This window comes from Etheostoma spectabile, chromosome 12 (assembly GCF_008692095.1).
Source record: "Etheostoma spectabile isolate EspeVRDwgs_2016 chromosome 12, UIUC_Espe_1.0, whole genome shotgun sequence".
NCBI classification, from domain to species: Eukaryota; Metazoa; Chordata; class Actinopteri; order Perciformes; family Percidae; genus Etheostoma; species Etheostoma spectabile.
This window is the reverse complement of record NC_045744.1, coordinates 11,881,170-11,908,052: the sequence shown is the minus strand read 5'-3', so window position 1 is coordinate 11,908,052 and position 26,883 is coordinate 11,881,170. Positions and strand designations below refer to the sequence as shown.

General features: G+C 38.5%; 1 protein-coding gene across 1 annotated transcript; it reads right to left on the bottom strand.

The window, feature by feature from the left end:
• Positions 1–1,192: 1,192 nt before the first annotated feature.
• myom1a (myomesin 1a (skelemin)) lies at positions 1,193–26,200 on the bottom strand. The gene is made up of 36 exons (XM_032531820.1): positions 26,030–26,200; positions 22,696–22,888; positions 18,629–18,769; positions 18,300–18,486; positions 18,037–18,194; positions 17,712–17,804; positions 17,455–17,543; positions 17,102–17,146; positions 15,040–15,163; positions 14,503–14,702; positions 14,357–14,413; positions 12,222–12,346; positions 11,799–11,982; positions 11,440–11,611; positions 10,208–10,329; positions 9,044–9,240; positions 8,718–8,844; positions 7,922–8,106; positions 7,599–7,713; positions 7,196–7,352; positions 6,962–7,068; positions 6,530–6,574; positions 6,163–6,299; positions 5,918–6,062; positions 5,599–5,658; positions 5,446–5,513; positions 5,196–5,321; positions 4,434–4,514; positions 4,080–4,167; positions 3,952–3,990; positions 3,650–3,755; positions 2,922–3,085; positions 2,775–2,811; positions 2,504–2,526; positions 2,043–2,098; positions 1,193–1,923 (listed from the first exon to the last, which is right to left on the bottom strand). Exons 2-36 carry the CDS (start codon positions 22,833–22,835, stop codon positions 1,654–1,656), a joined length of 4,170 nt encoding a protein of 1,389 aa, XP_032387711.1. The 5' UTR covers positions 22,836–22,888; positions 26,030–26,200; the 3' UTR covers positions 1,193–1,653.
• Between the last annotated feature and the right edge of the window lie 683 nt (positions 26,201–26,883).

The window sequence follows — 26,883 nt, the reverse complement described above, 5'->3', positions numbered from 1 at the left end:
AACATTCCCCCAACAGCGTCTGGTGCTCATGTGACAAGATCTGTTGAAAGATCTCCAAAAGCATGCAAGTTATGGATGTAAAACTATGCACACAGGTTAGTAGGCCTTGTGAGACACCTTGAATGGACCAGTTTCAAATGTTGTTCTATCACACTACGCAAAGTCAGTTTACCGGCTCAACCTTTCCTACAAACTGTAATGTTGGCACTTCCAAAACGTAGGCCTACATCAACGTTACAGTGGTGCTCAAAAGTTTACATACACATGCTTAAGTTGACTAAAAAGAGGAATAAAAAAATCATGTTTTGGAAATTTATTTTAATACCTAAATTAAAAAATGAGGTAAAATCCAACCTTTAAGGACACCAATTTTCTTTGTGAATGAATAACGTATTGTAAATAAATAAATGTTCTTATTTAAAATACAGGGGTCATAAGTATACATACCCCTATGTTAAATTCCCATAGAGGCAGGCAGATTTTTATTATTAAAGGCCAGTTATTTCCTGGATTCAGGATATTATGCATCTTGATAAAGTTCCCTTGGCCTTTAGAATTAAAATAGCCCCACATCCTCACATACTCTTCACCATGCTTAGAGATAGGCATGGTTTATTTCAGTTAGACTAATACCTGGTTTGATTTGCATTGAGAGATGATTTTATAGAAAGTATCCCATGCCTATCTCTAAGCATGGTGAAGAGTATGTGATGATGTGGGGCTATTTTAATTCTAAAGGCCAAGGGAACTTTATCAGGATGCATAATATCCTGAATCCAGGAAATAACTGGCCTTTAATAATAAAAATCTGCCTGCCTCTATGGGAATTTAACATAGGGGTATGTATACTTATGACCCTGTATTTTAAATAAGAACATTTATTTATTTACAATACGTTATTCATTCACAAAGAAAATTGGTGTCCTTAAAGGTTGGATTTTACCTCATTTTTAATTAGGTATTAAAATAAATTTCCAAAAATGGTTTTTTTATTCCTCTTTTTAGTCAACTTAAGCATGTGTATGTAAACTTTTGAGCACCACTGTATATACAGTATGCCATACATGCACACAGTACAATGTAAACATAGTAGCTGTTTATAAATAGACACCAAGAGCTCTAATTAGTGGACCATGGGACATATCCACCAACACATTTTCCAGTGCTACACAACACAGCAAATAGCTGGTGGGAAGGTCTTTACATCAGGGGTTTTCCCCCCTTTATTTTTCTTTTTACAGTGAATAAACCTCAGGCATAACTTGGTTTCAAAGGTTCTCCAAATGTAATAGTACAATAGTTTAAAAAACAACAACACAATCTTGCTGGCCTTCAATGCTAAAACAAAGATCAATGACAGATCAACCCCCTCCCATGATTAAACATCAAATTTACTGCTGATAGCAGTCAGAAGTGATGGAAGACTTTTCAAGCAACTAAGCACACCATGATCCTCTCTTTATCACATTCATTATTTGCTTCCTCGACAAGCAATGCCCAAAGCTCTTTAGCCCAGCACATAAAGACGCAGGAGGAAGCAGCTGTATTAATCATTTATTTAAACTCCTCAGTGCACCGGCATGTACCGGGGGTAAAATGCTTTGGAGATAACCCAGATGTTTTCTGCTTTATTTCATTACACTGCATCATCCTTTAGCCTTTCTTCTCCTCCTTGTTCTCCTCCTCTTCTGGGTTGTAGACGCTGACGGTGAACTCGCCAGCTTCTGTGCCATACTTGTTCTTGACCAGGAGGGCGTATTTGCCTGAGTCAGCCGTGGTGACGGCGGTGATTGTGATGCTGGCAAACTTGCCGTGCTCGAACTTGAGTTTGTAGCGCTCATCAGATACCAGCTCTCTATCGTTCTTCGTCCAGCTTACCTCAGGTACCGGCTCGCCCCATACATTGCCAGTCAGGTTCAGGGACTAAAGAGAAAAAGAAGATTGCAGGGGTTCAGAGGGAAGAGACGCTCCGACATGAGACAATATGGAACTAAGGGGAAGGTGTAACAGAGAGTTTAAGACTGAATATCTTATTTATTTACCTTGCCCTCTTGGATTGCAACCACATCTGGCAAGCCTCCAACAACACGAGCGCGATCTAGACAATGAATACGATAATGAGCCAAGATGCAAATGTCAACCATCAGTCAGCCATTCAAGCTGTGGAGAATTCGCCTGTTGACAATATAATATTACCCAACACTGACTGTTGAACTGTTAAGCCATTCTTCATAAAACACAATATTTTTTAACTCTATTGCACAAATGAACTTTTAAGCATGCTTTGGCTGAAATTCCGCATGGCAGAAATATAACTATTTAATCTTCAGGAAAACCATTTCCATGAATGAGATCTAGTTATTATAATGGCCAACACATTCATGTATCTTCAGTTCCACTGAACCACACTATGAAATTCTATTAAAACTGAAATAGCCTCTACATCCATAAACATGTTACATAATGTCCGTTGGGAGAAACCAAAGAATAAATAACCACTTACTTCTCTCTGCGATTGCTGCCGCCCTGTGGAAGGAAAGAGACAGACATTGTCAGAAGCATCCTTGGTATATTAGGGCAGACCAGTGGCCAACATTTCCCCCCTGAAGCTATACAATTTGAGGAAATGTATTTTGAGTGCTTCTTATAAGGGTTTACAAAGTATATGTTCTGGTCATAGTCTATTTGAAGTTTGTGATTACTGTTAGTATTTATTTGTGTAACTATCCTCTTCACAGCAAAAAAATTGAGTCAGATCAAGTTTGTTTACTTACTTGAGCCTTTGGAATTCTTCAAATGCTTCTTCCCATGCTGCACCATAAACCATAAACATATTATTAATAATATTTACATTAAAAAAATAGCTAAAGCACCAGCATAAAGCACTCTAAAGCATTTTCTTTAAAAAAAGTTTCACTCACCCTTGCCAGTCAGATCAAAGACTCTCTTTACACCGTCCTTGCCATCAAAGATGTCCATGGTGTATTTGCCTTTGTCCTTCTCAGTGGGCTCATTGATTTTAAGCCAAAGCTGCTCTCCTGTGACTCCAGACTTAACTCTCTCTGAGGCGGCAATCTTAGCATCTCTAATGGAGAAATGGGGAGTAGAGATCAATTAAGGTTGGACTGTTTACTGAAAGTATCAGGTACACTGAAAAGCCAGATTCAGACAGGAAAGCAGTAATTGCCAATGACACTAAAAATCTGCACAATCATCCTTGCATTATACCAAAATGAGATATCTGATACACTTTCTCTGATGCTGTATCCTACAGCAAATGTGCTTTGATGGGCTTTTGTATCATTTTTGTTCATCTTGTTTTATTTTAATGTATAACATCAACTTATCCAGGAACTGCAGGTGAACATTTGCATTTCTTTTTGCCAAATCAACCAATAAAAAAATCAAGTAAAGCAAATATGTTACAATATAATATTTTACATAGTGACTATAAAGCATATTTCATTATCCATCACAGGGACACCACACACAAATTCAGTATCCAAGTTTGGTTTCATCACCATTAAGCTACACAGTTTAAAATGGTTGTGTTTGCATTGGTTTAGTAAAAGTGCACTTGTCTGCAAGACAGGAGTTTAAAAAAACAAGGATGTCAAATGTGTACGTGAATAAGGTTGATTTTACATACTTATGGAGCCAACCAACACGCAGTTCCTCATTGTAATATGTGACCATAGAGGAGAGGATGATGCCATGTTCAGTACTGACGACTGTAATTTCAGAGGAGGAGTTGGCTGGAGGGAAACAAATAAAAAGGCAGGTGTTTATCTACATCCAATGAAAACCACATGGATTAATGGTATGTAATATTTCAGTCTCTACTTGTTAATATTTCATGGAGTGGGGAAAAAACTGTAAATGTGCACATTCTGCTTTTCTAGTGTGGGGTGCTTTATCATTGCTTGGTAAGAACAAAGTTAAATGACTCACCAATAACCCTGAACAGCTCATTCATTACAGCTTGGTATCCTGGGAAAAAGAATGATGCAATTATTATACTTTTTTTCAACACTGATTTCCACTTTTTCACTCACAAATGTTTATGAAAGAGACTTTACCGGCATCTGTCAGATTGAAGGTGCTCTTATCTTTGCCTCTGTCGTCCTTCAGGATGACCCCATAAATACCTGCATCCGCCTTGGAGATCTAGAGTTTGACGTAAAAGCAGCTTTAGTATCCTTGAGACAGCAAATAATTCCCTCCTAAATCAAACAGAGGGGAATACAGTATGCAGGGACAAATAATAAGACAGTTGAACAGCCAGACAGAGACCAACTAAGCAGAAAAGGCAAGCTTTTCTCCTGCCCGGGATGCTGCAGGCATTAAAATGAAAACATGAACACAGTAAGACAAGGAGGACACATGGAGAAATTATAGGTGTCAACTTATGGCAGCAAAGATTATGTCCAGACTTTGGGTCTTGGTGGTGGGGGAACGTCCTCTGCAGTTGGCTTTTTTCTTTTTTCTTTTGGTTTCTCCTGCTTAATAACCCACTGTGAATTAGATAGATAAGCCAGTTAATTTAAGTGCGAATGACAGGAGTGGCAATGGACAAGCCACCTCTCCTTAGCTCATGCAATGACACCAACCCTCTCTTTATGAGTAATGTTTATACAGTTTCAATGTAAAGGTACCTTGAAACATCAATTTAACTTCATTGGCACCAACACTGACTGACAGACCACATGGAAATCATTAAAATGGACAACTTTAAAATGTTTGAGTAAATTGGCCAGGGAAGTTAAATTGAATATAGGGTTACGAATGAAGCTTATGAATTCATCACACAGATAAACCATATAATGTATTTACACTATATGTGCATAAATGTTGAAAAGCATGACCTAAAGGTGTATAATATCAAAATATATAATATCAGAATAATAATTAAAAGTAAAAGCTACAAAATAGGGAGTCAGTGTTTTATTCTGATTCCCAAATACGACATGCTGACGTGCTGACTCCAGCAGGACTCGGAAATGTGAATATCTTTTTTTAAAGTGTTTCAAAATTTATGATTCTGTGTGTCAGAGAGGGATGGTTGGCAGCGTAGCATTTAGTCTAGCTCTACGATTGTAGCATCAGCTGCATCAGAAGCATTGCTTTTAGCCCTTTACTCATAAGCTCACAACTCTTCCCAATTGAACAGTACGGCCCCTGTCTAATGGGCTGACCTTTCCGATATTAAAGGTCAGATCCCCGTCCTTTCTCTCAATTTTCTGAGCGTCGTCATCATCCTCTGCAATCTCAATGCTGTCCTTAGACCAGATGATCTCAGTCTCTGGTCTGACATTTCCTATCTGTGGAGCGTAAGAAGAGAGATGGGATTAGGTGTTGTCACCTAAATTGCATCCTGTTGTAATGCTCCTTCTATAAAAAAAAAACTGACAGTTGTACAATTATGTACAGTTACTTTTACTTTACCTTGCATTTCAACAGCACATTACATTCTGGAGTAACAGTGAAGCCGAGATACTCCACAAAGTGAGGACCTGTGGATAGTCAATGAAAAAATTATTGAAACGTACTTGTATAATTAGTCTAAAACTTATGTAATGGAAAAGTAAGATCCCTTACCTTGTTTCCTGACCCATTCTGCCCTTTCAAATTCAGATTTCTTTTGCAGCTCCCTGAACTCTAGATAGCAAAAAGTGCATTGGAAAATCAGCTAACAGACATGACAGTAAGGAAAGGTAGTCATCTGCTGCCCCTCAATGGACAAACACTTTAACTGCAGCAAATGCAATTTACCCAGTAAATGGCTTTAAGGCTTTAATTGTGTAGCCTTCAAAAGTAATTTGATGGTTGGGGATGTCTATTCCATATACACAATTCAAACTAATATAATGACAACTCTGTATGCATAACATCAACATGGAAGTAAAATCTGCCTTACCATCTCCAATAAGCACCAGACTAGTTGTGCCCTTAGCCTTGCCATCCACCAAGTTAAAGGTAAACGTTCCCTCATCTGTGACCTCCAGAGAATCCATGAACATTTCAATGATGCCGGTGGACTTGTCAAAGTTTAGTGTGTATTTCTGGAAGCGAAAAGATATAGAGAAAGCCCAACAAGATCAGTTTGTGGCAGGCAATCCAAAATGGAAGTGGAGTCACAGGACGGCAAGTACTGATTCCTACCTGTCCCTCAGTAATGATGACATCATTAAAGACATACTCCACTTGGCAGGCGGAAGTGCATTTCTCCACCTGAGTCCAGAATCGCACGCGACCCTTCTCGAGCAAGTCCATGGCCATTTCACTCTTAAAGGGAATAACTGGAGAAAACCACATTTTTGTAAGCTCTTGTTGAAGCATATGTAAAGTAACTATAATTTCCAAGACAAACCTTTGTTTCTATTTGTTGAGTAAAGTGATGGTTATTCCAATTCCCAAACTATATCTAAAACAGCATCTGCACTTGATAAATAAAATCTAAGGGTGTGATAAGTGAAAAAGAAAATGTGGTATTAACAGTATACTGTATGTGATGTGGTTGGATATTCACCAGGGAACTTGTGGTCATGGCTGATGTCCAGAAGACGCTTGAGACCTGACAAGTAACAACAACAACAGAAGCAGCAGCAAAATAGGTGAATGTCAAACCCTTCAACATCAACTCCTCTACTACTAGTTTTACTGTTTTTATTCCCTATTTGACAGTATCTTAGAAAAGCACAAAAATACTCCATGTCAAGTGCAACCTTGGATGTGACAACAACTTTGACAGACAGCACTGAATAAGTTGAAAAACCTTCCAGACAAACACACACCAGGTCAATTGGATGCAGCTGTTGAAAGAGGATAACAGAGACAGGAGTATACACAGTCCATCAAGCACTCCTCACACCTTTACCTCTTACGTCACCCAAACAAATTACAAGTGAATCAAGTTTCAGGCGTACAGGAGCAGAGATGCCAAGACTGTGGGCTGACTCACCCTCCTCAGTTAGTGTGTAGCTGGAGGAGATGCTGTCAGTGTTGGTGACCACACAGGAGAATATGCCTAGATCCTCTAGGGAGGGACTGTTGAAGATAGCTCTGGACCTGGGGATGACAAGATATGAGGAAAGAGGAAAAACTTTTGCATTTGCACACAAGCCTAGAACAAGAGCAAGAGAGTAATATTGGTCCCTTGACGTTGCATGAGACATTGGACACAAAGGATACTTACTTGCCCTTCTCAGTGACAATAGTCAAGCGAGAGGTGTCTGTTATAGTCTGGTAATTCTTGGACCAAACAAACTCAGAGCCCTCCTTCATATCAGAGCACTCAAAGATCATAGAGATCACACCATCATCATCGACATCCACATAAATCTCTTTGTTGCCTGAGGAAAGGAGAGCAAATGGTTACAGTGTGTGCGCATCATTGGCAGATTTCAGCTCCTGATTGTCATGATTCTATTAATTACAGTAGCAAATGATAAAACATAAGACATGACAGTCAGCTTAGAGATATATAAAAAGCTAATTTACCTATCAGTATTGAGAATTAGCCATTTCCCATAATTTTTCAAAACTGCGTAGGAACAGTATGCAAAGAAATGTGCGAGTTACATAACAATCACACTCACCAGGGTGAGTCTGGGCCAGGATTGGACCTAAGACTGCTGAGGGCTTTCCAACTCCAGCAAGATTTTGAGCACGCACACGGAAGACGTAGGATGTACCAGCCTTCAACCCTGTCACCTGAGACAGCACAGGAGGAGTTGAAGGGAGAGACAGTTAGAGAACACTGTTGTCATTATTTAACACACAGACACACAGACACACAGACACACACACACACACACACACACGCACATATGCAAGTTGAAACTCAAATTTGACCATCACATCTCAGCTAAAGAATAACCACACACAGATCCAATTAAACTATCTATTCATCTTAATTGACCTTCATGTATTTCATCTTGTTGGCCTTCTCATGAGCAGCTTTCCAGCCTTCCTCTCCAGCAGAGGCCTTCTTGACATCCAAATAGTAGCCATTGACAGGAGTGCGGCCATTAAATGCAGGTGGCTCCCACAGGATCACGACAGAGGTGTCACGGACCTCCAGCACATGAAGACCAACAGGAGCACCTTGGAGGATAAATAGAGATAGTTTGAATAATGTGGGAAATCATTTTGGTAGCGCAAACCAATACTAGAACTACTATTAGTAACTGGTTAAAACAAAAAGAAAAGAATACATTTGACAAATATTTACAGTACAGTCTTAAAAAAGAAATAGAAATTCAATAAAAGAAATGTATATATTTTAAGATGTATTTATTGTATTAGTATTTAAAAACAATGTATTGCTTCATTTTGGCATAGCACAAAATATGTACATATTGTATTATAATGATCCCATGAACAGGCTATCTATCTGAAATGCATTGTGGAAAATATACAAATTAAGGTAACCGTCACTACTTTTTGGCTTGTTTGGTATACATAATTTTAGTAAAAGTAGCCCACGGTGACGTCTTCAAATTGCTTGTTACTGTATGTCCAACCATCAGTCCAAAGCCAAAAGATTCAGTTTACTATCACACAAGGGAAATAATTAAAAAGCTGATCATGTTTGGCATTTTTATTTAAATAGCTGCAATGATTAATTGACCCTGAATAGTTGTCAAATAATCACCTAATTGTTTCCTCTCTAATATGTACTGACCCAGTTTTGGTGAGCATATTGTCTCTCATACCTGCCACAGTAATGGTCCACTCCTTGCACTCCAGAGCTGCACTGGCCAGAGAGGCTTTACTCACGCCGGCCATGTTCATAGCGCGCACCTGGAACTGGTAGAAGACGTTCTCCTTCAGGTTTTCAGCCTGACAGAAAAACAATACAGATAATGAAAAATGATTAAAATACCTTTTTAGGGCTGGCAAACATACTGCAAACTTGACAAAATGCAGGGAATTATGACTCTGGACATTGTGACTGATAATCACTCCTTCATTCAAAAAAAAAGCCAAAACAAATTCATTGGGAATTTGGTCAATAGGTGCTTGAAATAAAATAACGTACTTTATAGGAGGTAGTAGTCAAAGCCTTGTGGTTCATTTCATGCCATTTTCCGACAACGTCTCCCTTCACGGTCCTGTAGTCCACAAAATATCCCCTGATATCGGCTCCTCCAGTGTTAGCAGGCGCAGTCCAGGCCAGCACCATGTAGTCCTTTACAGCCTCCACCAGGCTCACACCAGTAGGTTTTCCAGGGATGGCTGTGAAGAAAAGTAAATAAGGTGGTTAACCTTTTTTTTTAAGAGAAATTGAAGTGAAGGGAATATGTGTGTAAAAAAAGATAATTTTCAGATATTCAGCCCCTATTTGTTTGTTTTCCCTTTAATGAAAAATACAGTCCAATTCATAATCCAATCAAGATGCCCTGGCATTAGCCAAATATTACATAGATTGTAATTGTCATTAGTCTACAGTTGAGCATGCTACATGCTTTGTACAAACAAACAACACACCTTTTAAGGGTCATTGTAATGAATAAAGTACTTACACTCAAGGTCAGAAGCAGGGTAACTTTCACGCTACGAAAATCTCCGAAAGCCAGACAAGGCTCTCATTGCGCATGCTCTTTAAGAAAACAATGTTTTAGTCTTCACCTTGGCAAATAACCAAACAGAACTCAAGCAAAAAAATTATACAGAAATCAATACTTGCATACAGCAGAATCATTATTATAACATTATCTAGTTTGTTATTTAACTTTGTCACTAATAAAATAAATAAATAAAATAAAGCAATGGAAAACAACAAAATGACAAAATCAAGTGTTAGTTATGAGTATGACAGGCAGGCACATGCAAATATATCAACCAGCAGTCACATATAAACATGTGCCACTTGCATTCATAAAACTCAAGATATACAAGAAAAAGAGAAGCTATTTGAACAGCTAACCCTATCACAACAAACTCTGTGGGAACGAAAGATGTTTACTGTAATGTAAGAATATTGATTACAGATTTTTGGTTAGGAAAAAGAAAAATTGATGAAAGTTAACATGGTTCATGAAAAAGATGAGTTCAGAGGTCATGTGTGAAAGTGTTATGTTGAGTGTATATTCTCAGCAATCATTCCCTGGATAAATAGCTGGAGGAAGGAGCACAAGGAGAGAGTATGGCTTGAATGCCTTAGGCAAAGTGAATAAGGAAGACGAGTTGTGAAGATACTCACAGATGGCAGCCTGCACAACCACAGCATCAGAATTGGAGGAGCTCTGGCTGTAACCTGCAGCGTTGACTGCCTTGACCCTAAACACGCAGTTTGTTCCGGTAGTCAGGCCGTGGCACACAAACCTACGAAACAGCAGACAAAAGTGTAAAGAGTCGTATTATCATAATAAGTAAAAATCGCAATCTTAACACAAATGAAAAATTAAATGATGACCAAAAGATTTATAGTTCAGTATAGTTTATGAAGCATTAGTTCCCTTGCTGTGTCCTCTGAAAATTGATTGCCAAAGTAGCAAAGCTAACCAACCTTGACTTTCCAAGCAAGACTTTGTAAGTTTTAAATATATATATAATTCTCTCTCACAAGTGAAAAGAGTAATTGATAAACAATAAAAGATACTAATATAATATACTCAGGGGTTTAATTGCTAACTACAATCATCTTTGGTCTGGTATGACTAGTAGCTTATAGTCGCAAATGTCAGCTAATGTCTGCTATTTCTTACAAATATCATTGTGTAACTGACATTACTGTCTCAGTTTGCTGACTTTAAGACTCTTCTCGACACTACATTTTTAATTACCCCATAATTCACTTGTCACTTAGCACTATTAAGCAAAAGTTACACAGTCTTGCTTAAAAGTATTGTACATCTGTAGGTAAGCTAAAACTAGTTAGCCTCCTATACATTTTTTTTTCCAACCAGTATTCCATCTTTGCACTTCCAATTTGCAGTTATCAAATTTGAACACCAAATACATTTCAACCAGTAGAACAGCAACAGGAAAGGTTTGTATAAAATTCTGGTTTGCTGACATCCATGAGTAAATTGTGGTACTGTACTTTTGCAATCAATTCATCTTTTTAGGCACTTAAGGAAGCGCATTGCATTCACAAAAGAAAAAAGAGATGTAGACACCATATCTCGTAATTATTAGTTACTATCTCATAATCAGAGAAAAGATCTTGTAATATAAGATATACTGTATATAAAAGATATATTTAAGAAAAGTAAATAAAAGCAGATTCATAATTGTAAGTGTTTTATCCTGTAGCCTAGGTTGGCGACAATTGATAACTATAGCTTAACCTTTCTCAAATTAAGAGTTTTTTTCTCCTAATTATGAGATAGTAAATTACGGGACAAGGTTTCTAACTTTGTTTTTCTTTTGTGAATGCAATGTGCTTCCGTACTTAACGAACTATTTAGAATTATCTTCAACTGTCTCTACCTGGTCTGCTTGACAGGTTTGTTGTTACAAGGGATCCACTTATCAGTGCCCACCACGGTATATTCAATATAGTAGCCGACCAGGTGTTTGACCTGAGAGGCCCCCCAGATGACCACCACTGAGGTGTCAGTGTTCCTGGTGGCCACTGGAATGCCTGGAGCTGAGGGCAGGTCTGTTAAGAAAGAGGTTTAAGAAAATAAGGATCAAAGACAGAAAGTAAATAATTACAGTGAGCATAAAGGGAATATAATGGATTGGGATTTAATTTACTATTGAAAGAATACGGCTAAACAGTAAACCAGTGATATCATAAACTGTAACACCTGTACATAATATAAATGCAGGTCTTGCTGGCTCACCCAGTTTGTCTCCGACTGTGATATCTCCTGTGGGTACAGAGGCTTCGCCCACGCCAGCGGAGTTGCAGCAGCGCACACGGAAGCTGTAGGATTTCCCCTCTGCCAGGTCAAACAGGGCAAAGCGGGGAGACTTGACTGGCATACCAGTGTTCACCCTCTGCCAGATGTCTGTCCCTGAAATACACTTTGGTCGAGAGAGAGCCAGTGACATGTTAATAGCAGATAACACTGAACAGTTTATAAAAAGAAAGGTAAGAAGGTGCCTAGACCTCCATGCTATTCATGTACAAGTACAATAACCCGCAAGAGGCAATAGGTATTTCTTAAAGCATTGGTTCCATTTGGTTTGTGACATCAGACAATGTGTGCTTGCAAGTGGCCACTCCTTGTCACTGGTTGGATGTGTTTAACATTTCTCTTCACCTTCTCAATGTAATACATGACTCCTTCATGACCCCTTTGAACTGGAGGCTTCCAGGCGAGTACCACGTAGCTCTTTGTTGCCTCGGTAACCACAACATCACAGGGTTCTCCGGGGACAACACCCACTGAGGAGGCAAGAGGAAGTGACTTCAACCAGGTGAATTGTACTTAAAGTCTCTTGGGCTGGTTATTATTTGAAAATGTTCAATACTGATACCTAAACAGTATTTCCAATACTTTATTTTGAGGAATACAATTGCATTTTTCTACAAAACCATTTTTTTTCAATTTAACAAAATATGCCAAAAGATTTTAAATAAATAGTGTTTTAACATTTCACTCAGCACAAGCAACCATCAAAGAAATTTTCCTGAAGAAAATACAGCCTTTTGTGATTTAAAGAATCAGTAAACTAGACTAAAAATCTGACCAGACATTTAATACCAGCTTTTGATACATACTACAGACAAATTTCAGACAGTGCATAGAAGGTATTGAGATATCGTTACCCAGCCCTACAAGTAGTAAGTGATTTAAAGGAGAATTCCGGTCGATTCCAACATGTACCTCTGTTGTCTGTAAATTTGGAGTAATGTCAGTAGAAAAATTAAACCAATCGGTGATTAGGACAATGCACATTAATGAACATTTCTGTAAATGCGCCAGTGTTAGCCAATTGGCTAGTTTTCAACTGTAGTCCTACCTAGGATGCATGTCTTTTATGGTGGGAAGAAACCGGAGCACCCGGAGGAAACCCACGCAAACACAGGAAGAACATACAAACTCCACACAGAAAGGCCCAGAACGACCTGGATTCGAACCAAGAACCTTCTTGCTGTGAGGCAGAAGTGCTAACCACTTAGCCACCGTGCTGCCTACACCATGTTATCCTCCTGCTAGAGTTAGCACCCAACAGGCTTAAACAGGGCAAGTTTTAAATGCGTTTTTAGCCTCTAAACATGTTCAAAATGTCATTAAAAGTGCATATCCATGTGCAGTTATTCCTTCCGAGTGAAAACACTGAATGTGACTGCAGTCGATGTAAAAGAAATGCATGAAAGCAGTGCTAATTCGGCAGCTTTAGTTCCTGTGTTGAGAGCCAATTAGAGAGCTTAGGGACCGTCTACAAACTATGAAACAGAAAAGATATAAAACAATAATATGTAGGCTATCAATTTAATGATTAAATAAGGCAGTGTCTCTAACCTTACCTCAATTATAACTTGTCTCCTGCTAGTTGTACTACAGCACTTACTTTTAAAAATTAACTATATTCTTATTTTTGAAAATATATTTGTATCTCTTTTTGGTGTTGTAGTTTGTAGACGGCCTTGAAGCGCTTTTGCATCAACACAGGAACTAAACCCAGCTGAATTAGCAGAACTTTCATGAATTTCTTTCAAATCTACTGCAGTCTGATTCACTGTGTTCACTCAGAAGGAATCACTGCTCATAGGTAGGCACTTTTAATGACATTTTGAACACGTGTAGAGGGTAAAAACCCATTTAAAACTTGCCCTGTTTAAGCCTGTTGAGTGCTAACTCTAGCAGGAGGATAACACGGTGTAGACAGCACCGATTGTTTTAGTTTTTCTCTCTACTGACAGCCCTCCAAATTTACAAACAATAGAGCTATATGTTGGAATTGACCGGAATGCTCCTTTAAGGCAGGGTGAGGGGGGGTGCCATCCCCCTTCGTAACAAAATTACCTCTTGTTGACTTGCCGTCCCCCCTATCCATGTTAAGTAGCAGAGAGAGGGCAGGAGCAGAGGGGTTGTTTATTGGATTTGTTAGTCTGCCTGATTAATTATATCATATATTATACTTTATCTGACTGAGGTTTGTGTAAGTTAGAATCTATGGCCAACCGTCACTCTGAAATATCAGTAGCATAATTGTGCTGTGTATTGATAAATGCATGGCGCTGTCTGTAGGGCAGTTAGTTTTGTCTTGGATCTAAAATAATCTTAAAACTATAGCTTATATAGAGGGTTACTTAAACAACCAGTGGTCTCATCACTAGGGTCCTCCTGTTGGGCCACCCCCCCGTTAATTCTAACATTATGACAACTTAATGATTTCTTTCCTTCTATAATTTAAATAACTATCATATAGTTATTTGAAGCTGTCATACCAGTAGAATCCTCCTCTGTAAACTTGATCATCCCAGTAAAAGGAGCTGAGGGGCCAGCTGTTTGGAAAAATAAAAGAAATACATGATAAAAGTGCAGTTGTTGGTTCTGTTGCAGTGTTTCAGCAGGATTTTGGTGTGTCTCTCACCACGTAGACGAGCTCTGTCTGAGGGATCCACGGCAACCACGGCCTCGGAGACACGAGATGGACGACTGACTCCTTCCTTGTTCAAGGCCCGCACCCTGAATATGTAAGAACGCCCCTCAACCAGTCCTGTGACAGGGAAGCGTGCATACTTCACTGGGGCATCATTACACTGAGCCCAGTGGTGAGTGCCCACCTCACACCTGCACAGAAAACACATATAAATTAGATTTGTGAACATCACAAGCAACATTGTTTTTCACAGGGACTGATTGACAGCTACAGTAGACAGGTAGGGATGTGAGTTGGTATTTTCTGGAAGGGGACATTTATCTGTCAAGATGGCAATTTGGTGAAAATATAGGAGGAATTTGGGCTTGTGGAATGTGCCTGCAGAATAAGTCTACACAGAAATAGCATAAACAAGACTAGTTTTACTGTAAAACCTGTATGTAGGATTGTACCATGGCCAAAGAAATCGATAAATGAAAACAATTTCTCCTTAAGCAATGACAGCAAAATAAAAAAGGGGGCCCAAACCTGTCAATGTAGTATCCCAGGATGGAGCTGTTTCCCTCCACCGGGGGCCTTCCGGGCCCACCACAATCCTTGTTGGCCATGACGCCACATCCGGGGTGCCCGGGAACCCCCTCCACCTCCACTCAGAACGGAAAGAAAAACCATAATCTAAAAAGGCCCACTTGTGATTTTTGCTGTTTAAAAAATCGGCTACCCTTTCATACTCTTTTCCTTTTTCAAACTTTTTACCCACCACACACAGTGTGGGCAAAAATGTATGTGACAATTTATCTGAAACTTTAAAATATCAAAGATTTGCTCTTTCAAACCCCCCACGATTATTACTTCAATACCTCTTTGGGTCCTTTCTGACAGCGACAAATATAAAAAACTTCCTCGTGGAAAAACCAAAAACCCCCAGAGGAGCGTTGTGTCACTTAAAAACACAGCAAAATTGAATGGTTTTTTCCCACCAGGGCTGTGTGGGTGCTGTATATTGTTTACTTTTTACTTACTTGTTGTTTCAAATGTACATCAACACCGACTTTACGAAATGGGGTTTTTTACACAATTCTTCATTTTCCTTTTAAAACTAAAATAAAAAACAAAGTTTTAAGAGTCCCCCTTTTAATGAAAACACCCAGTGAAATATCGTTGGGGGCCCCTTCCTCGGACAAACACATAACAAGTAGGGCAAAGCCGATTTTGGGGGTTTTTCACCAGGGGGTACATGCCCCATCTTCCCCTTTTTAGTGGACAATTTTTCTGTGGCACTTTCCCAACCTTTTGTGTGTACCCATTTTAGAGGGCTTTAAGGGGACAGCTGATAGGGGAATGGAACCCAAAAACTTAATTATACAACTTTAATGCAAAAATAAAAACCCTTAAAGTTTGTATTGTTAACAACCAGGTTAAAAAGGAAAAACTTTCAGTTTCTTACCCAAAAACTTCAGGGTGGTATTTTTTTCACAACGGGGTAACAACGTGCACCCCGACTCAAAACTCGCCTTCATGCCAAAGCCCCCTTCAAATTTTTTCAATAATTTTTGTTTTAAAGGACCCATCTCCCAGAACCACTCAGGGAAAAAAAAATCAAAAAAATTTAAAAATTTTACTTTTGCAGAGGGACCCAAATTTGGACTGAGGGTTTCATGAAAATTTTTAAAAGTGGGGCAAATATGTGAGGGCCCTTTTAGCCCCATTTTTGTGAGGTTTTTAAACAATACCCTTTTAAAGTTTTATTCTAGCAAACCTCATCGATATTTATTCTATTTTCTTTCAAGTCTCCCCTGACATATTTTTCTTTGCTCTTGTGTGCACACTTTACCTCTCACAAAATATTCAAAGTTCTTTAATTTGGAAAAATGTCCAGATGTATGTTGTCCTGATGTATGTTCTGTAATATGAACTGCTGTCCTCCTTTTCTTTTAAAACCAACTGCTATGAAAACATTGAACATGCATCAATTGACTGGTTGAACATTTTGGGGGAGGGCAGCAAGTTATCAACAAAAAACTAACAAATACCTTGTGGTGAATGTCTTTTTTCACACATGTAGCAGACATTATTATTCATTTGAAGCTGTGTTTTTGAGTAAGTTCACACAGTTCAACATTCACTCCCTTTAGCTCTGATTTTGGTCTCCAACAACTCCTTAGTAAAAATATCTGTCTCTTTAGCTGCTAAATTCTTAACTGTGTTCAGCTGCTAGTCGCTAACTTTGTCCTTGTACCATTTGATTTTGAGCCGGTAATGTATAATGGGTTTTAGAGCTTGTTTTCTGAAAACAGTTGCCTGCTTTAGCTGGAGATGGGGCTGATAAACAAAATGAGCTAAAAGACGCTAAAACACTCCGCAGAGCGGAGAGTGACTGGAGAGTCCTCCGAATTTGTAACTAAGAGCAATGCCTTTCACATTACACATTTTTCTATTGTTTATACAAATATAAACACTTGATTAGTGCAGCTTTAGTTTGTCGATGCATTACTTTATGTCTAATGTAGAGCATTTTTAATTACCCTTTGAAATGTGAATTGAAATGGCTTCACTTGAAAACTAAAAATAATGATTAAATATGACTCACGTGGTTTAGGATCGAGTGGGCCTGCTTCTTTGCCCTCCTGGAACCCTGCAGAGAACTATATTGTTCAGTAATTGTGTTGTATCAATAACAAGAGATTTAAGTGACACACATTTAACAATAGTAAAATATACTACACTGTGGGCACAGAAATCATTTTTCATTTAAGCATGAGATTTGGGACTTTTCCTTCAGTCAAACATGTTCTACCAGGTCCTGACAACTATTTTGAACAGTTGGTACATGGTGTGTTTACAGTGGTGTTAATTTAAACCACCTACTTTAAACTTTGAGATCTAACCGGAGGATATAGCAGCAGTTGCAAAGAAGACAGACGAGAAAAAACAGTTACCTACTTTTGACAACAATAGTAGCCACAGAGGAAACTTCCCCTTTCACGTTGAGGGCAGAGACATGATACTGAGCAGTGTCGATGAAATCACAGCTGAAAATAAAACGTGCAGACATGGTGAATTACCTGCATCTCATTTGCATTAATCACTCTGCAGAATATTTTCAACATAAAATATTCAGTTTGGGTTAATGTACATTTTTGGGTACTTCTCATGAATTCTAGCTGAGGCCGTGCAGTGGGAGATTAATGATTACCTACTTCTTGATCTCCAGGGAGTGCATGTTGTAATTGCTCTCGACTGCGTACTTCTCGGGGTGAGCCTTAGCATCAATGAGCACATTGTTTTTGTACCTTGAAGACAGCAGAAAGACAGCTGGTTTATTTTTACCATTGTCTTCAGAATCTGTAATTGCATTGGAGTGTGTGTGTTTATGTTACGGCAATGGAAAATAGGTTTGGCTGATGACGAGAGCTTTGGATGGAAACTTCTCTATAACACACACATGACTGATCGCCTCTCATTTGCTTCTTTTTCTTGTGACTCAGAGAAGGTGGGGACCAGTGAACTTGGAGTGTGTCTTACCAGACAATCCTGGGTTTAGGCCATCCAGCCACTGTGCAGTGCAGCTTGACAGTCTTGCCCTCCCAGACAGTCTGTCCACGGGGCTTGACAATAAACTCTGGACGGTGTGTCAGGCTGTCTGGGTTCATTTTCTTACGGAACTCTGCCCACTCCTCCATCTATAGCAAGAAAGTGGAGCCAAATTGTCATTTAAAGCTGGTGGAGATTTCATGTGAAGAATTTGATTATTTGAAAATGGACACATCCTTGTTATTGCAAATTACCGTCTTGCCTAGTTCCATGCGTTCGGCAGATTCCCTGATATGCGTTGTTCTTGTTCTCTTCTCCACTTTAACCTCCATAGCCTCCCTGGCCTCCCTGACAAACAGGTTCCTCATGGCCACATAGTTAATCCCCTCTTCAGTAACATCCTCCTCCTGGGCCTCGGCCAGACCGCGGACAACATCATGACTGGTGCACGACAAACCACCAACATGTGAGAGCAGTTTAGACTTACAGTGAAATATGAAAATATCTCATTTAGTGTCATTAAATGCAATTGTACATCATCAATGTTTAACTTTAGACAGCGATTTGCAGTGTCCTCATTCACCTGGCTCTAAATACGGGAACGACATAGCCGATAACTTCCTTGTCTGTGTCCATCGCCAGGTAGGTGCGTTTGGCTCTCTTGGGTAGTGGGCTCAGTTTAACCACCTCCTTCCCCTTCTCTGTCTTCACAGTGGTCTGCAGGCTTAAAGGTGACAGACAACAATCACAAAACTTGCCCTCCATACATCAACATGCGATATATATAATGCCAAACAGAGTTTAAGGTGTACACATTTCTACATAAAAGCCACATTGTACCTTACAGAATAGGGCTAATGATGTTGTATTTTCATTATTATTAATAAATCCCATGATTGCCATCAACAAATTAATCCTACTATTTGTCTTGTCTGTGTAGCCAAAGTCTGATATTTCTCATTCCTTTGTGCCATAGACTTCCATTGTTGTACCAAAACTATTAAATACACATAAGTAAGCCATACTATTGCATTGGGTGACATGACAATGGGCACTGTAGTTTATTTTGAGTCAATCCCACATACACTGTCCTTTTGCTGTAAATACTAAAGCTGAAATACTAAAGCAGCTGAAAACAGTCCCCGACAAAAACAGTATTCATTCTTGTAGTAACATGTACTTCAAACTACAGTGCCCTGTGTTTTTAGGAAATTACTGAGCTTTATTTAAAATGTAAACAATATATTTGCGACCCTGTTCAGTAGTATCAAATAAGTTTTAGGCTGAGGGGCTATACACGGGCTGATATATTTTTGTAAACACTAAAAATAATGCCATTGTTATCCTTTGATTGAATATAGTACCTTCTTGTAAATAACTTTTCTATTGCTTAAACCATGGCAGACAAGTCCAACAAACTAAATTACAATATTAATTACTGATTAATTCTAACCGGTTCAGTATTATTATTTAAAGATGAACGTTGGATAAATTACATCTGTAAAAGGAGGACAGACAGTATTCCCCTTTTGCATGGGAATTACACTAGGAGGACTGATTTAAATGTAACTTCTACAGCTGTTTGTAATGAGACAAAACATAACAGAAAGATTGCAAAGTTGCAGTGGAAAATAAAAATGATGACCAAAATACTCAACATGAACCATGCTTCCTCTCTGCATTTATAAAACTTGAAATATGTGTGCTGTTTCTATAAAGACATGTTCAGAATATGCTGTAGTCCAATTACTCAAAAATGGAAGATGTATTTCTGTCCATCCTGAAGAACACTGACCCATATTATACTCTGACTCATTTACATGTCTGCCTCTCAGGCCTCCCTTATTGTCCTTTGGGTTTATAAATGGAGCGGAAACTGGTGGATATGCAGCAGGGTAGAAAGATTCATTTTAAAGCCCTGCTTTCACACAATCTCTTTCATGTATGTCTATTCACGTAGTCTATTCATTTGGCCTAGAGGAGTAGTGGCATAACGTGGCTTTGATAAAATCTATTCAATACTGGCGAGGTGGGATCAAGTTGTTGGAAGGAGCTAATAGCACAGCCGAGACAGACAGACCGCAGTCTGACAAAAGATTTTCTGCTGTGTCGAGAAGTTATTTATACTGCTGACTCACCCGGTGTTTTGAAAGGAAGTATTTGGTTCAGTGTGTAAGAAAGTCAATGGTATAAAAACTTTTACTGCTGATAAAAGCAGTCAGAGTAGCTTAAGCATGTGCCAATCTTAAGATTGAAATGACAAAACTGGAATCTTTTTTTATTATTTCTACCAGAAACAAGATGTAGGACTTGTTACACATGTTTAAAGGAGACTAACACTGACCAGTCAACTTGACGATGGATACTAGAGCTATTAAATGTCCGTGGAAGCCAGAGTCCAACCGTTTATAATTTCATGACTTCAATACAGTGTCTTTACAGTTGGCCTAATACAGTGCCATATTCTGCATACAAAAATAGCTTGGCTGTCCATGAATATCTGGCAGCCATTCACTACAGCTGAAATTCCTTCCCCTGACCCGTTTAGGAAGCTCTCATGGTTCCAACATGCCCACTAAGAACCTCTTGCCCTAGGACCTCTGACCATATTAAATGTTGACAAGAGTTAGTGATACCATGGAACATATACATCAGCCTAAGGTGTTTGACAGACAGTGCTTCACTCACACTTACTCTAGACTTCACTTCGATCAAGCCTCATTTGATGCTAATGCACAATTTCATGTGTGAAATTAAATGAAAATTTGACTAAACATAATATAAGTAATAGTGTACTTGTTAACACCAGACCATTCAATGGATTGATAACATTCAAAACAGGTGGTTTATACCGCTAATATTTCTTTATGACATGTTTAATTTTGCACATTTTCTTCTTACAGCAGACCTGTGGTATACAGCAAAAGCTGGAAAGAGTAAGGAAATATATATCTCTCTAATAAAAATCTTTCTAAAACAATTATTTCCATTATTGATTAATCTGACAATCATTTTTTTTTGATTAACCAATCAACTGTTTGGTCTCTAAGAAAGCAGTTAAACATGTACAGTGGAATTTGCAAGTTGGAATGGAATTTTATTAATTTGCAAGTTGGAATCAGCTTATCAACAGTCCAAAAGCCAAAGCTATTTAAGTTAATATCTTGGAAAACAAATTTAGCTTCAGACTACTCTTAAGATGGTGCAAATTAAAGTAAACTAGAAGGCACTTAGAGAGCGCAGACCTTGAGGCGTGCCCTATGTCACAATCTTAGTACAGTGTTATTTTCCCAGTGCGGAACTATTTTTTCTGATTATTCCAGCACCTGAATGCAGCACAAATGCCCTATCTTGCAATGTTAGTGAAAGAAAAAAGTTATTTGTGTATTGGATTCTTTAAAATCTGGCCAGTAGTTTTCCTGTAGTCTTGCTGACAAAAACATAACCTCCTGGCTCCATGGCTCAGATGGTAGAGCAGGTGACCATAAACACAGCGGGTTTGGGTTTGACCCCAACCTGTGGCCCTTTGCTGTACGTAATTCTGCCCTTTTGTGTCTCAGCTGTCCTGTCAAAAATAAAAAGGCCAAAAAATCCCAAAAAGTAATAACCAAATTTAAAAAAAAACATATCCTCCTTGGAGGAGATGCATGTACATAATGTGCTCTTTAGGGCTGTACAATTAATCATATTTTTTCGCAGTTTCAGCTCCCAATGATCACAAAAAAACCTTACAAAAAAACTAATATTGTGCACATTACATTTAGTAAACTCTTATTTTATCTTCTGTTCCGAAGGGGAATTCAAAAAGTTCAATGGGAAAAGTAATGAAGGACATTTCACAGTTCAAGGTATTTTCACTGCTTTTAAAGTTCAATAAAGGAAATATTTTCCCAAAAGTCAATTGTGTTAAATATTGACCAAATAATATTCAAGCAGTGCTCCTTCAGATAAATACATGAGCACAATACTATTGCAACGTAGATGTAATAGTTACAAACATTCCAAACAGCCCAGTAGACTCAGGACTTGACTCAGACTTTAACACTTTTAACACTTTGTTCCAGGAACAATAATATTGTATAATTGTGCAACTAAGTGTTCAATTATTATGCCTTTGCATGGAAATAGAAAGATTACTTGCATTAGGCTTTGTAAAAACAAAAATAACAGAGCTGGTATTATTGGTCAGCATTTAAAGATCTGAAATACTCGTATCTTGGTTTGTAATTTGCTTATTCATAGGCAGACTTGGGCCTTGACTTGAAACTTGGCCCAAACAACTTTAAAATGAGCTGTTGTGCAACAGCTTCAAGGAGAACAATATGTGTTCTTATAAAAATACAACACCCTGACACCATTAAAAGATGAACATGTACCTTATGGGAAGATGAAGACCAGCAGAGAGACAGCACCTGCTCTACATAAAAACACACTTTGAGCTGCATGTTTTCTCTCCCTATGCTGCTGAACACAACTCACACCAGATACCAAAGTACAGTGTTGAATATTTGAAAGAGGTCTACTTAAATAAATTCCCCACTTCCGTGGTTAGGGAAGTAGTAGGTTGCATTAAGATAACCCCGTCTTTGCATATTTGAAATATCAACCATCTCATAAGTATTTTGGACCTTTTTCCTCACATCCTCTTACCGACGGCTGGAGGTCTTGTAAGTGGAGAATGACTGCCGGCTAACAGATGACTTGGTGCTTAGGTGACAGCTGCTCTCATAGTGATGCTGCTGTTGACGCTGATGCTGCAGCTTCTGCGTCACTTGTACTGATCCTGACATCCTGAGGGCCACTCCGCCAACTTATATGTTGACTGTTTTTTTCTGAACCAGCGCTGTGAATCAATCTCATTGTTATTATTACAGACTAAATTGGTTATTTTAGGGCAGGAGATGATGATTACATACGGTGATGTAATGGCAAAGTGTTAAGAAAGAGTTATGATTTTTGTTTCGTGTGAGCAGTTAAAGCGTTAGCTCTGGTTAAGATCTACTTGTACTGTGTTGAATGAAGCAGCAGCAGGTACTACACATTGCTTTACACATTGCAACACTCTACATGTTGGTTTTGTGTCTTAACACATTATATGAGAGTTTAGAGAACATTCACTTCCACAGGTGGAATTGAATCAATCTCATTGTTATTATTACAGACTAAATTGGTTATTTTAAGGCAGGAGATGATGATTACATATGGTGAAGTAATGGCAAAGTGTTAAGAAAGAGTTATGATTTTTGTTTTGTGTGAGCAGTTAAAGCGTTAGCTCTGGTTAAGATCTACTTGTATTGTGTTGAATGAAGCAGCAGCAGGTAATACACATTGCTTTACACATTGCAACACTCTACTTGTTGGTTTTGTGTCTTAACACATTACATGAGAGTTTAGAGAACATTCACTTCCACAGGTGGAATTATAAAAGTGATGAACTTGTGATGAACTGGAAAACAAAGTGTTATGTGATGTTATCCAGTGACTGATAAGAACATCCAAAGGGAAAAGGTTGTGTTCTCAATTTGATGCTTGAATCAATAAAAGTCTATAAATACTCAAAATACACATAACAGTAATATATATTACACTTTGTTAGGTATTAAAGCTGTTGATTATTTTGTTGATTTTTGTATATAACTAGTTAAAAAATACCATTCGCATCCAAAAGCCACAGTTATAGCCTTAACAATTGCAATAAACATTCACATTTAAACTGAATTTGTGGAATTTTTGTTCTAAAGAATGACTTAAATTAATCGATTATCAAGATTGTTGCAGATCCATTTTCTGTGGATTCACCATAAGTCTACAAATAATTATAGCTGTAGTACAGTTGGGCTCAAAAGTTTGGGCGCCCCAGGTAAAAATTTGTATTAATGTGCATAAAGAAGCCAAGAAAAGATGGAAAAATCTCCAAAAGGCTTCAAATGACAGATTAGACATTCGTAAAATATGTCACAAAAATTTAGATTTTATTTCCATCATTTACATTTTCAAAATAACAGAAAACAAAAAATGGCATCTGCAAAAGTTTGGGCACCCTGTAGAGTTAATACCCCCCCCCCCCCCCCCCCCCCCTCTTTGGCAAGTATCACAGCTTGTAAACACTTCTTGTAGCCAGCCAAGAGTCTTTCAATTCTTGTTTGATGTATCTTTGCCCATTCTTCCTTCCAAAAGTCTTCCAGTTCATTGAGATTTCTAGGCTGTCTTTCACGCACTGCTCTTTTAAGATGTATCCATAGATTTTCAATTACGTTGAGGTCAGGAGATTGATGTAATCCACCGTGGATTTTGGGGTGTGTTTAGGATCATTATCCATTTGTAGGAGCCATCCTCTCTTTAACTTTTCACAGATGGTTAGTTAGTAACCAAAATTTGTTGAACTTTTAATGAATCAATTTTTCCTTCTACTCGTGAAATGTTCCCTGTGCCACTGGCTGCAAAACAACCCTAAAGCATGATTGATCCCCCCCATGGTCGACAGTTGGACAGAGGTTCTTTTCATTACATTCTGTGCCATTTCTTCTCCGAACGGCCAAAAAGTTAAGTTAATGAGTAACCTCAACGGTACACAGAACTTGTTTCCACAATGCATCAAGCTTGTTAATATGTTCATTTGCAAACTTTAAACACAGATTTTTGTGGTGAGGACGTAAAAGAAGTTTACTTCTGATGACTATTCCATGAAGACCATATTTGTACAAGTATCTCTTTATAGTGGAATGGTGTACCACAACTCCAGTGTCTGCCAGGTCTTTCTGGATGGATCGTGCAGTCAAACGTGGGTTTGGACTTGCTTTTCTCACAATCCTGCAAGCTGTTCTGTCTGATATTGTTCTTGGTCTTCCAGATCTTGCTTTAACTTCCACTGTTCCTGATGACTGCCATTTCTTAATTACATTCCGAACAGAGGATATTGGCATCTGAAAACGCTTTACTATCTTCTTATAGCCTTCTTCTTCTTTGTGAGATATTTTCAGTTTCATTTTTCTAAACAACTGCATGGGTTCTTACCCATGGTGCTGATTGTTGGGGCAAGGTCAAATGAGTCTGGACATTTAAAACCGTAAGATTGACATCAGCTGGTCTTTCCAGAAGATGACTGAGAACAATCCATGACCCAGTCAGGTCTCATCTTTCCAAAGGGGGCGGTGCATGCTAGAAACTCTGCAGGGTGCCCAAACTTTTGCAGACGACACTTTTTTGTTTTCTGTTATTTTTAAAAAGTGTAAATGCCGGAAATAAAATCTAACATTTTGTGACATATCATACAAATGTCTAATCTGCCATTTGATGCCTTTTGGAGATTCTTCCATTTTTTCTTGGCTTCTTTATGCACATTAATACAAAGTTTTACCTGGGGTGCCCAAACATTCAAGCCCTACTGTAGGTATAAAGTTATACAGTTTGAAAACATAAACAGCTCCCACTGGGCATTGGCCCATGATTAGGTAACCACGGATCAATACGATAATATCAGCAATTTATAAAAATAGACAGAAAAATGTGTTTTCTGATGGGCAACACCTACAGCAGACAACGCGCACTGTGTGACTCTTTATTTGTAAAGCGATACTAACAGTAAATTGGACAGTAAGCAGTGACGGCATAAAGTTAACAAAGAGAAGATCTGTGTCATACAACTTTTAAAGGTTAAGCAAAAGTTAATGGAATAGATTAGTTCTTCTTTTAGGATGACATTTTATTTCAATGACACATGCGGTCTAATCTACAAGGACACCACAGTTAACAACTAATCAAACCTTGTTAGTATAAGGGACAATACAAATATTGGAATTTGAACACATTCTTAGACCAAAAAAAATCAATAGAGTGGTTAAAAGAAGGTGACAGGCCTTACTGATTCAGGATTTTGAAAGATGACCAAATGACATTAGATAGATAACAATTACTCTGTATTAGAGACAGGCATATTAATAAATCGTTAAAAAAAAATATATATATATATATCTATATCACTCACCACGATTAAGAATGTACCAATCCAAAATAGTTGACAATAAGAGAAAGAGTGTGCTATTCCAAAAGTAGCTAAAGCAAGTCCAGACCTGGGCAAAGCAGCAGGGTGAGGGGCAGTGGACAGGATGGCAGTCCACTGAACAAAAATAATGCTGCCACTCGGCAGAATGCACAAGACACCGTCAGGACCTTTTAAGGCTGGGACAGCTTTAAATTTAGACCATGAGACCATGAAGAGGGCCAGGCTAGCTGAGGAGTGTAGGTAGGCCACTTACGGCGGAAATGTGGGGACTTCAGGTGTGTAATCGTAGGTCTAGTGAATCAATAGTTGATAGAAGAAAAACTGCAGTAGGCTACTTCAGTGGCTGCTACCTGTTGACTTGGATGCCATTGTTGCACAGAATATGACTTCAAACAAACTGTCATCGTGTAGACGGCGGTCAAAAGCCTCAACCAAAACCGTACCAAACTACTGTTTTGACACATGCATTCACCGGCCAACTCTAATCCATAGCATGTTAAATTCTCTAAAATGGGACTTTGAAAACGCGCTTTCAATGTCGCCATCTCCCTTTACTTACAGTTCAGTTTTCCAACTTACTTTTATTGTGTTTGTAACCAATATGCAGTCGTTCTGTGCTGCAAAATTAGGTGGGCTAGTTGGTCTACACCACAATTAAATATTGAAATGACACTGTGGAGTTGATTGGTAGTTGCTGCCATCTGGTGGTGGGACGTGTACACTACAGCATTGTACAAATGTAAAGACATAATCAAAATAGAAGCGGTTAAACAATTCCCACATTTCTTTTTTAATTATTTCCACTTATCACTATTTAACTATCTCATCTGGTTCCG

Excerpts from the sequence above, each read along its gene's own strand:
- myom1a (XM_032531820.1), bottom strand. The coding sequence starts at position 22,835 with ATGTCAGGATCAGTACAAGTGACGCAGAAGCTGCAGCATCAGCGTCAA. Across the intron at positions 8,107-8,717 it reads GTGGACCATTACTGTGGCAG|GTGCTCCTGTTGGTCTTCAT; the intron begins GTATGAGAGACA and ends TTATCCTCCAAG. Across the intron at positions 3,991-4,079 it reads CTTCAATCTGACAGATGCCG|GATACCAAGCTGTAATGAAT; the intron begins GTAAAGTCTCTT and ends TCTTTTTCCCAG.